A 12492-nucleotide genomic window follows, 5' to 3' on the forward strand; every position below is an offset into this window, starting at 1 on the left:
CTCTGGGAGACAAGCATCAAGCGTAACAATGAAATAAGTGTATTTTAGTAAGGTTGAAAAGTTCCATCTTAGCCCTAAGAACTGTTATGCAGACAAAATCTTTTTCACTTACAAAAAAAATCATTTCCACTTAAAAGTGCTAAGTGCTTCTTCCAAGCTTCTAAATGATGAAAAAAAAAAGCGTTTATTGCCTGCCTTGCCTTAAAGCAATCATTCTACAAATGTATATTTACTATTAAAAAAATAAGGTATCTTGAAAGGAATTACAGTGTTGTGCGCTTCTGGGAATTGTAGGAAAACTAAGATGCCAAGAAGTTAAGTAGACCATAATATAAGCAGCGTTCATATTCGGCGTACAAAATGTAATTGCCTAAAAAAGAACATAAACTGTTGATTGATCATGGAGCTTAACGTTTTTGTCTCTTGTTCTGTCTTCAAGAGCACACAGCTCCCCAGCCTTCCAGCTTCCTGCTTACCAGGAGTGACAATTCGGTCAAGTGTAACACCTACAGGAGAAGCATGGTGTACAGAGACTGCTGCAACCGGGAATAAGCAAGATAATAAATAAATTGACTGCACTCATAGATTATGATGCAAAAAAAATTTCACATTTATTGAGGCGACTGTGAAGTCATTCTGACGTTTCGACCCCGCCTGGGTCTTAGGCGGGCTTTGCACACTACGACATCGCAGGTGCGATGTCGGTGGGGTCAAATCGAAAGTGACGCACATCCGGCGTCACTTGCGATGTCGTAGTGTGTAAATCCTAGATGATACGATGAACGAGCGCAAAATCGTCGTCATCGTATCATCGCTGCAGCCTCCGACATTTCCATAAATGCCGGGGGAGCGACAGGTACGATGTAGTTCCTCGCTCCTGCGGCAGCGCACATCGCTGTGTGTGAAGCCGCAGGAGCGAGGAACTTCACCTTACCTGCCTCCCGGCTGCAATGAGAAGGACGGAGGTGGGCGGGATGTTTACATCCTGCTCATCTCCGCCCCTCCACTTCAATTGGCCGCCTGCCGTGTGACGTCACTGTGACGCCGCACGACCCGCCCCCTAAGGAAGGAGGCGGGTCGCCGGCCAGAGGGACGTCGCACGGCAGGTATGTGCGTGTAAAGCTGCCGTAGCGATAATAATCGCTACGGCAACTTTCACTATATATCGAACGTGCGACGGGGGCGGGACTATCGCTGCAGCATCGGTAACACATTGTTACCGATGTTGCAACGTGCAAAGCCCGCCTTAGTCAAGAGTCGCTTAAAGATGGATGCCTGGGATATGGAAATTTGAGTGGATTAATAGCGTTGGTAGAGAATACCTTGAGGATAAAGGTCCTGGGTTTAGCCAGCGCAGAAGCGCTGTGGCTGGTGATATGGCGTATCCTGGTGCTTTATTTGCAAATTCTTCATAATAGCGCACCAGGTTCATGAATTTGGTGCAAAGTAAAAAAAACCTGCTTTTTATTGTTGTCTTTAATGTCTTTGCAACATTTTAGCAACAAACGTTGACAAACCTTTAAAAAGTTCCACATCCGTCTATAAATGTTCCACGTTAAAAACTGAGCCAGAACCTGTACTCCATGCAGGGACTAGAGTGAGATGTGCCAAAAAAGCATTTAGTAGCAGTCGCATTTTATGCAGTTATGTAAAACATCTAGATGAGAAGTATATTTTTTGAGAAAAAAAAATGTAAAAAAAGAAATAAACTTAAAAAGTGATGGAAAATGAATAGAGAATAAGGCGCAAAAACTAAAGCCATGAAAAAAGTGCAATTTTCTCCAGAAAAATGGAGAAACAACGATGATGAATCAGGGCCAAACTCCATATGGCAAACCTGATTAGAATAATAAGAATGGATTACTTATGCCCCTTTACTGAGAAATCAGCACTTGATGATCAAGAGACCATGGATTACGTTTACCTGCAGGATGCAACAATAAATAAAAGACCTCCAATCCGTTGTGGGTTAATTGCACAGAAAGACAATGCGAAAAAGGGAATTCGAGACAGTGGGATATTTTTCAAACTGCCAGAGACAGACACTGATGCCAGCTCGTTCAAGTATGACAAACACATCTGTTAAGTGGTGTGCAAATCAATTCCAGATCACACTGGGGAACGAAAAGTTCTGATTTAAGTGGAGTGAAGAATAGACATGTGATACCGAGAAGAGAAACGAAACACAAAGGACCTCTGAGTGAATGCATGCGGATATATTAAAATTCTGTATAAAAATACAGTAGAGGAAAATTTATTAATGCAGAAGTTAACAACTCACATTTCTGCTTACAAGTCACCTGAAAATTTTAGGTAACTGAGGAAGCTGAATAAATAATCAATGTGTCTAGTACAGAGCTATTCAAGTCTGTGAGACTGGACAGATGTAAAGAAAAATGACTGCACAACCCCTTTAATTTTCCTATAGGTTCAAATATTATCCCTTTCATGCTCAATGATGTGTATATGTCAGAGAGTGGGTTGCGGATGAGATGAGGAGCTGAGTCACACAGGGCAGCTGGCTGTTTTATATAACCAGTATGTGTCACACTGTGTTCAGCTCTTAACTCACCGAGTGTCATGGCAACTTCTGACCCTGTTCACACTGCAGAGTCTGACACGTCACACTATGGTTTCCATGGTGCTTTTGAGTTGCACCGTCAGCCTCGGGCATCAACCAGTTGTGGGCTCATTAGCGATCGGTCTAGCAGGAGTTAATCTCTGCTAGCCTGTGATTGCTTCTAGGATCACAGGTTGCAGGAGACCTATCACTGCCACCTCCACCCTTGGAGGAGCCTGTTCCCACACACTGATTATAGTTTCATTACGATACCGGTCCTTGTGCGGTGGTGAACCTGTTCTGGTGATCTACTGTGCGTTATTTGGAGTGTTGTGGAAATATTTGTTGTTTGTTTATTGCCTCCCAGATTCGTTGCTTCCTCCTGAGCACGTATTGTCTTTACCTCTGTGTGTGTGTGCGCAGTTGGTTTGAGTTTTGGTTTTTCCCTGTCTATTTGTTTGGGATAAACCACTCCTATGTCAGTCCTCCCCAGGCGTTGGGAGGGGGATATTAGACCAGGGCTGTTCAGGAGCTAGGGTTAGGAAGGAGGCCCAAACATCGTCATCATTAGACATATCTTTTGGAACAAGAACAGCTAGGGCCAGCCTAGCCTGAGGGCCAGTGTAGGCATAGTTACATCGTCAATCCATATGACAGTATCTGCCTCTAAGTATCTGACATGCTAATTAGCTCTAATCACTGTTGTTTAACCTGTTATGTGCTACAATCAATCACTGACAGCAGCATTTAAAGGGAATCTGTTAGCAGATTTTGCCATGTAAGCTGAAGACAGCATGCTTCATGGTTTAACATGGAGAATTCAGGGATGTCTCTATTGTCAATGTCCTAGCTGTTGTTTATTTGCTATGTTTGTATAACCAGCAGGACTTGTCATTGCTGGACTACAATGTAATGTGCATGGCAGTGTTAAGCGGGCTTTACACGCTGCGACATCGCTAATGCGGAGTCGTTGGGGTCACGGAATTCGTGACGCACATCCGGCCGCATTAGCGATGCCGTTGCGTGTGACACCGATAAGCGATTTTGCATCGTTGCAAAAATGTGCAAAATCGCTAATCGGCGACACGGGGGTCCATTCTCAAATATCGTTACTGCAGCAGTAACGAGGTGGTTCCTCGTTCCTGCGGCAGCACACATCGTTGCGTGTGACGCCGCAGGAACGAGGAAGCTCCCCTTACCTGCCTCCCGGCCGCTATGAGGAAGCAAGGAAGGAGGTGGGCGGGATGTTACGTCCCGCTCAGCTCCGCCCCTCCGCTGTTATTGGGCGGCGGTTCAGTGACGTTGCTGTGACGCCGCACGGACCGCCCCCTTAGAAAGGAGGCGGTTCGCCCGTCACAGCGACGTCGCCGGACAGGTATGTATGTATGACGGGTGTGACGGCTGTTGTGCGACACGGGCAGCGATTTGCCCGTGTCGCGCAACAGATGGGGGCGGGTACCCACACTAGCGATATCGGGACCGATATCGCAGTGTGTAAAGTAGCCTTTACACGCGCCCTCCTGTGATTGACACCTCAATGTCAATGTACAATCTTTATTGAGAGCCTGGTGTGGGTGAGACAGGTCTCTCAGCTCTGCTACATGGCTAAGTATAAAAATTCTGATTGTGTCAGAACAGCAGCAGCCAGTAATCTAAGTGAGACATTGTTGGATTCAGGATCTCTTTGCCTACATTATGCTGCTCTCAGATAAGGTAGTAAAAGCAGCTGACAGATTTCCTTTATGTTGTGCAATTCCAATGGTGCATTCATTCAGATACCCATTGCACCCCTCTTTCATGTCATGATCGTCATTTGCCAATCGGCTGCAATGGTCACCAGTGGCCTGTTGAAGGCCCCCTGTCACTGCCATCTTTTTATGAACTATAGCGATTATCTCCCTAAACAAAAGAGATGTGATTTGAAAAGCAAAGGTATTTATAAAATTATTCATTAGTCTTTATTCTGAAATAAACCCTTTAAGGAGTTAAAGGGGTATTCCTATCTCAATATGTAGTAGGTGAAATAATAATAATATTAGAAATGTTGTATAGTTCTCCTGATTCAGTCTGTCATTTACCTCATGTTCAAGGCATTGCAGGACCTTAGGTATCCATGCTTATCACCACTAGCAACTAAATAACTGTGACTATATGTGTGGTCGTAACCATGGATACCTAAGGATCTGCAATGCCCTGAATATGAGGTAAACAACATAGTGAATCAGAAGAACTATACTACATTTCTAATTGGAGGTATTTGCTAATATTATTACACCTACTACATATTAGGATAGGATCTTGGAGAAGTGAATACCCCTTTAATGCTCACTATCTATTTGTAAATATATTTAAAGCGTAACTGTCGATTTACTTTTTATTTCATAAATCAATAGTGCAAATGAAAATAAGCAACTTTGTGTTATATCTTATCAGGCAAGTCTACTTCTTTCTCTGCCAGAATTGGTCATTATCAACATTCTCAATTCTGAGATAAAATCTGTATTCAGTGAAGACTTTCCCATTACTGAGATAGGAGATGGCAGCTGTACTGGAACAGGAAGAGGGAGGAGCTAGAGGCAGAGCTCCGCCCCTCCTCTATGTTCTATCTACATAGAGTCTCATCAGCACCAACTGCCATCTCCTATCTCAGTAATGGGAAAGTCTTCACTGAATACTGCATTTTTCGGAATATAAGACGCACCAGACCATAAGACGCACCCTGGATTTAGAGGAGGAAAATAGGAAAATAAAATTTTAAGCAAAAAATGTGGTCATGACACACTGTTATGGGGTGAGGATCTGCTGCTGATACTGTTATGGGGGTAATGTCCCCAAATTCTCTACTAAGGTACCCCATCCTGGTAATGATCCTCCTGCCTTGTATATGATCCCCATCCTTATATATATGTCCCTCATCCTAGTATAACCCTCATCCTGCTATATACTCCCGCTATATACCCCCATCCTGCTATATACCCCGATCCTGCTATATACCCCCATCCTGCTATATATACCCCCATCCTGCTAAATACCCCCATCCTGCTAAATACCCCCATCCTGCTATATATCCTCATCCTGCTATATACCCCTATCCTGCTATATATACCCCCATCATGCTAAATACCCCCATCCTGCTAAATACCCCCATCGTGCTATATACCCCGATCCTGCTCATAATATACCCACATCCTGGTATATGCCCTCATCCTGCTATATACGACATCCTGCTATATGGCCTGTATCCTATGGCACAGAAAAAATAAACCTTTATACTCTCCTTTCCTCACTCCAGCAGCATCGATCATCTTCCTCTCTGTGTCAGCAGTAGCGCCGCTGACCTGTGTGGAGCCGTTCCCCTGCAGCATCGCTCATCCTCCTGTCTGCTGGCTCGCTGATGTGTGTGGAGACTAGCGGTGTGCACAGGGATGATGTCATCGCTGTGCTCACCGTTCTCTACACAGATCAGCTGGCGGACAGACAGGAGGACATCGCAATGCTGTAGGGGAATGGTGAGTATACCGTACTTATTCACTGCACCCGTGCTGATGATGCTATACGGGGAGCAGTGAATGCAGCCGCACATGATCACTCCAGGCTGTAGTTGCTCAAAAACAGCAGAAAATGATGGGGAGTGAAGATACTCTGGCACGTGTAAACACAGACTAGTTTACTAAATGAGCCTGTTTACCACTTGTGGCACTCTACAGGCATAAGCACTTTTTAGTCTTTAGCAATTTTCTTGAAACTGTAGCTATGCGAATAAACCCTATAATCTATAAATGTTACAGTATTTACCGGTATGCAATATTCCACCATTGGATGATGCAGCTTGTGACCTTTTGCAGTTCTTCCAGAAAAGAAACAGCTCTGACAAACATCATAGTTGAAATGTTTCAGACTCCGATACCTGTAATGACAGAATAATATATAAATAATAATATAATTATAGTCTCCCCCCCAAAAATACCTACATTCAGTGCATACATAGAATACCAAACATTATACACATACACAAGTTTTGTTTAATTTGCTGGTTAAAAGAAATAAAACATCTTTTAAAGAGAAAGAAAGGCCGAGGATGGCTTAGGCTATGTGCGGACAGTGCGTTTTTCGCGGCGTTTTTCGGGTGCGTTTTTGGCCTCAAAACTGCAGGACTTTGCTTCCCCAGCAAAGTCTATGAGTTTTCATTTTTGCTGTCCGCACACATCTGTTTTATTTACCTGCGTTTTTGAGTTAAAAAAAAAAAAAATGGACATGTCAGTTCTTTCCTGCGTTTTTCTGCGTTTTCCCCCATGCAATGCATTGGAAAAACGCAGCAAAACGCAGAGATCAAAAACGCAGCAAAACGCAGCCAAAAACGCACCAAATCGCGGCAAAAACGCATGCGTTTTTTATGCGTTTTTTCGGCGCAGGTGCGTTTTTGTGCGTTTTTAGCGGCCAAAAACGCACAAAAACGCAGCGTCAAAAAGACGAAGTGTGCGAAACTAGCCTTACTTGGGGCAAGTGAGAGAGCAGAAGATTGTCAACTGATAGAGGAAAAATGGGAATTCTGCTTGTACAGCTGTAAAGAGGTCAACTGATGCTGATTCCTTACCCTGAAGACACCAATTGCATTATTGTATTATGTGAATTGTGACCTGTGTCTTTTATAAAGGTGTCATGTATTGTAATGTGTTCTTGTGTAATGTACAGTAACGCTATATATGCAATAGGGTAATATGCTATAATGTATATTGAATAGCACTTGTATATCTAGTTACCAGACTACAGAGTAAGAGATAGTTAAGTGTTGCGACTAGCCCACAGCTGGAGGAATTAGCTGATAGGGAAAGAGATGGTTCTTTTTAGAAAATTAGTGAAGACCTAGTGTGCAATAGATACGGACTGATAGTCTTTAAGTCATTGAGGTGTTATGCAGTGGGAGACTTGTGGTTGAAAGAAGGAGAAAGGAAACTGGAGTCAAAATAGCGTGAACCCTAAGTTCTGACCCAGACACCTAACAAGAGAGAACACAGAGGCTAGAGACTGTCCTTCAAACAGAGTGGCCCTTATAGAATGGTTAAGAGGACAGGATTTTAGTGACTAGGCCCCAAGCACAAAAGGTAACGGGTTAAATCAGACTAAGACGTGGGAAAAGTTGGCTTTATTGGGCAGAATCTGGGAGCACAAGGCACTACTCCAGCACTTCTAGCTATCCCTTACCTCACCTTCTCTACGAGGAGAAGAGTTGTGGATTCTGAAGCGTCTGGGAGAGCAAAGCTCTGATCTGGCCCTAGTGTCAAAACACCTACCACCCTCATCTACAAGGAGAATAGACAGGGAGCCACGTAATGAGAAAGTGACTGTCACAAATTGGACTTTAGCGTTAGGTTGGGTTGTGCTGGAACTCACAGGACCAGTAAGAGCAGAAACTGCAAATGTGACTTATGTTTTGTACAACTGAAATGTGCTGGAAGATGTGTGCCCGCTATCTCAAGTAAAGTTGGTGAAGATAAACAGATTAGTAAACAGTGGTGGTTTAAACTAAACGAGTGGTCTCCTTGTTGAAGTAAGTCGTCATTTGGTCCTGGCCAGCTGACACCAATAGCAACATGCAGCCTGCACGGGCATACAATCCACACGGCACAAGTCCAAATATCCAGCCATGACCATATCTTGCATGTACCTTGTTGGGGCGTTTGGAGTCAATCCTTCACTCACCAACACCGCCTCGCGCTACTTTATACAACCAGTTCATTAAAATGTCATAACCATGCCCCCCACAAAAAAAAAGCACTAAAGGTTGTTTTGGACATGATTTTGAGTCACTTGATAACATAAGTATTATAGGTTCTCCTCTTGTATTTGCTAGTGCAGCGTTCCTCACAGAATTCCCAGCTCTCCTCTTTTCAAAATGGCTGGTGGTGGAGGACCATGTGACCAGGCCTGTCCATCAACTTTCTCAGCTTCAAAAATAATGCATATGGAAAAGCCGATTTTCAATTGGAGAAAGCTGATAGACTTGTCCAGTCACATGACACTATCATCATCCATTGTGAGAACAAGAGTGCTGCGCAGTCTGTGAAGAAGTCTGGCCTAACAAAAGAAGGAGAACATGTAATACTTATATATTGATAAGTGTCACAAAACTAGGTTCCCAATAAAGATAAAGTGACCAACCCTTTGAATAGACAAGAGTTACTCGTTCAGAGATCTCATCTATTAGTTAGCGAAGAAAGTGGCTACCAAAACCATGTCCGAAGGATCCGGCACATCTGGGCACTACATGTGCAGCCTACTGTACACAATTCATGCTTCTTTCCATGCACTGGTACCATCAAGCGTCAAGAGAACCTTCTAAAGAAAAAGTTGACAAAGTCGACAAAATCTCCAAGCTTATTTGGGCTTTGCACATAGAACAGATGTCTCACTTCAGGTCCTAATGACTATCATCTATCCATACCGTACTGTCCCGTAAAGAATGGCTTAAAGTCATCAATTAAAAGTTGTCAATTAAAAGTTAATTAATTTATGGAAAAACTTTTAAACTCCTGTCCGAATATTGACATTTTTCTCTAGAAGCAGGTTAAGTACTAAGTCACAGTTCAGAGCCATTAATTATTACAAGCCACTATCTTTGTTTCTGACGCTTCCTTCCACTTAATCAGTCTTGGCCACCTTATCCTTTAATTGCCATGTAAATTTAGAACCGAATGATGAGAGCGGCCTTATTAACTTTGTCACATGAGCACTAAGAGCTTAGGGAATCCGTGCCAATAGGCCTGAGGAGCAGGATGATGTACACAGTTATTGCTAACATCAAAATATCCGCAGACTTATTAAATACAACATGAAAATGGGGAAAATGTCTCTTTTTTACAGACAAAAACACATTTTGAAAGTAATTTGATCAGCAGTCTTTATTGCCATGATGTTGAAACTGATGGTTTTAATACTGCAATCTATGACCCAAGAGGAGATACACAAATAAAATAATATGTATTTTCTATGTAACTCGGTAAAAATCCAATTTGCTGCTTGCATTCCTCTCTGTATAAGGTTTTATGAAAAGTGCTAGAACATGCTGTAATGAGCTTCCCTCAAAGGTATTTACAGCGCCGGGAAGGATCCTGAAGAACATAAACTGCGAAGAGCGAACAATAGTGGGCTGGAGAGTGCAATTACAACTTTATTAAGATTATTATTGGTGTCCGCTAAAATCATCGGTAATATCTCTACATGATACGTCTGGTTTTATAGTGTTAGCTTAATTAGAGATATAATTTGTTTTTAAACTGAGAGCGGTGACAGTACAGGTGAGACGCAAAATTATATTTACAGTGCCTTGAAATGATGCACTTCTTTACTCTATTTGTTTTCTGGTTGACAAAATTTGGCTGAACACTTTTATGACAGTGGTAGTTGGTTGTTATCTTTTCAGTACAGTAAAGCCGGCCATACACACGTGATGGGTGCGGGCCGAATGATGCCTCAGTCAATCGTTTGGCAGACAGCCACCTTGGCTGGCTCTCCCATACAAAGGAGCGCTTTATCAGCCAAGTGTTACTGTGTTTTCTATGAGAAAGCCGTCACCAGACATGTCTGTCAGCAGCTTATCTCAGAGGTAACAAAAATATCAGACATGCTGGATCCTTAGGCTGGGGTCACACGTAGCAACGCACCAACGATCCCTGGCAGGGATCGTTGGTGCGTCGCTACATGGTCGCTGGTGAGATGTCAATCAGGCAGATCTCACCAGCGACCAGCCATCAGCCACCAGTGACTCGTGTAACGATGCTGTGCTTGGTAACCAGGGTAAATATCGGGTAACTAAGCAAAGCCACATTGAAAGACTAGAGTCACGGAGAACTGTTCAGTCAAGTTAACTTGAACAGTTCTCCGTGACTCTAGTCTATCAATGTAGCTTGGCAAGAAGCACATATTTGCAAGCTATTTGCTATCCAGCTTGCAAGCGCTGCTCTACAGCTGTCTGGATCACTGAATCAGATCAGCTTCAAGGTCACTGCTCCTTTCCCATGCTGCCTCTATTTGCAGCATCTGCCAGAACATAGTCCAGACAAGAAGGAGCAACCATGAAGCTGGTCTGAACTGCAATTCTTCAGGAGGGCACTGCCCCCTGGAAAGCAAAAAGCAGGGGATGAAAGAAGACTAGATAACCCTTTAAAAGCAAGCATAATCATAATTCTATTGGGAACACAGATTGTAACAAGTGATTTTTACAACAGGACTTTCAATAAAACTTCTGAAACACAAAAGCAAATTTCAACTAAAACCCAATAAATGTATAATTTACATCCACACACTGGAAAAGAAGAAAAAACTGTCTCCTACTGCACATACTCAGCATGAAGTTAGCTAATTAAAACAATAGAATTGATTGGTCCTGGGTGGATCAAAAGAATTTTCTGACTTTTCTTAATCTATTATTTCAACCAAGTTTATTTATTAAAACTCAAAACACAACATGTAGCTGAAAATGTTGTATCAGTACATTATTCTTTCCTATGGAGTTTCCATTTTCCAGGACACTTGAGCAACTGAGTGCACCGTTAAAAATGCATGAATGACCTTTAATTTAAGCTCGGTAAACACCTTGCCTCCAAATTGTATTACTGGACACATGGAGAAAATAAAGGTCCCCAAATATTATGTGAAATGTCTGCAGAAAACAAACAAAATGAAGATAGAAATAGGTATATTGAAAAGTCAACAAATTTCCAATATAAAGGAATATTCTTGATAAAACTGATGTTTTGCACAACAGAGATTAAAAGAAACACCGAAGAGAGTCATTGTGAGTGATGTTTTGTCCCTTTGGTCCTCGCAGGTTGCCTGGAGTGGATTATAAGCAATGAAAATACATTTAAAGTGATTAATCATGTGTTTTTGGCATAGTAAACTTGGATGAACCTACCTGAACCCAACAATTGGACATTCTTTGCAGATATTACACTTGGCTTGATGCTTAGCAGTTTCGGCAGCTGCTACTCTGTGCAAAACAGGCATCCACACCATGGACTGAGGTTCCAAACGCATCCACTCAATGAACTGTTTCACATTGATTTCTGGTTTATTCTGTGCCTTCAAATATAAGAGGACATCTTGATAAATTACTGCATTCTTACATCAACAACAAATTGCAATAATGTGAGGGTTTTTTTTGCTATTATTTAGTATACCCGATGCAAATTAGCTTATTTGCAGAATGAAGGAAGGCCAATTTGGAAGTGTCACTTAGTGGTGGTAGCAACCTTTTAAATCAATGTCTAATACTTTAAGAAGCTTTTAAACATGATTGGAGATAATAGCTGAGAAACGTATCTACTAACGGCAGTTTTTAGGTTCTTGCACCTCATCGGTTTAAAGCAGTTTGGCTGAATGAAACTCCTCTGATGTAGCTTTGGGAAGGGTCTGACTCCCTTTAAAATGTCTTTAGGAATAAAAAAAACTAAATGACTAAATTCTTTTAATTAACAAATCAGGCTTGTTTTGTTATACTGATAGAAACCTGCCTCCCAATGTTACTAGGACATGCGCCGGTGAGCATGTGTGGTAGAAGTGTGGTATCTGTGGATATCTTGCTAGTACATAGTATAGGTCATCTTGGCATTTCTCAATTTATGAATTGTAAAATTTATTTTATATTTTTTCTTCCTATTCCTTGGGACTATTTTTATGGAGTCCAGCTGAGTATGAAGTCATTTTAGTGCCAAATCTATTTCAAATACGTTTTTAACACAGAAGAAACATAAAATACATTTGCAAACTGACAGAGTTGGCACCACATATCTGATACTGAAATAACGTAGGTCATAGGGCTGGACAACGGCGATCCGGTCCCAAGAGAGAGACATCTCCCTCAGGCTCCCTACCAGCTATTGGTATGCAAGTAGCAACTCTCACACAGCAAAACTACAGAAAGTGCAAATCTG

The 12492-nt window shown here is 42.2% G+C and overlaps 1 protein-coding gene across 8 annotated transcripts in view; it reads right to left on the reverse strand.

Annotated features, from left to right (window-relative positions):
- The window catches only part of UTRN (utrophin), a 1025654-nt gene that overhangs the window by 76803 nt on the left and 936359 nt on the right, over positions 1–12492 (reverse strand). For all 8 annotated transcript variants that reach the window (XM_075339520.1, XM_075339517.1, XM_075339516.1 and 5 more), the window contains 2 exons: positions 11475–11641; positions 6356–6467 (listed from right to left, as the gene is read on the reverse strand). In XM_075339520.1, coding sequence (XP_075195635.1) covers positions 6356–6467; positions 11475–11641 — 279 coding nt within the window. The remainder of the gene's footprint in view (positions 1–6355; positions 6468–11474; positions 11642–12492) is intronic.

Source organism: Anomaloglossus baeobatrachus, chromosome 3 (assembly GCF_048569485.1).
Source record: "Anomaloglossus baeobatrachus isolate aAnoBae1 chromosome 3, aAnoBae1.hap1, whole genome shotgun sequence".
NCBI classification, from domain to species: Eukaryota; Metazoa; Chordata; class Amphibia; order Anura; family Aromobatidae; genus Anomaloglossus; species Anomaloglossus baeobatrachus.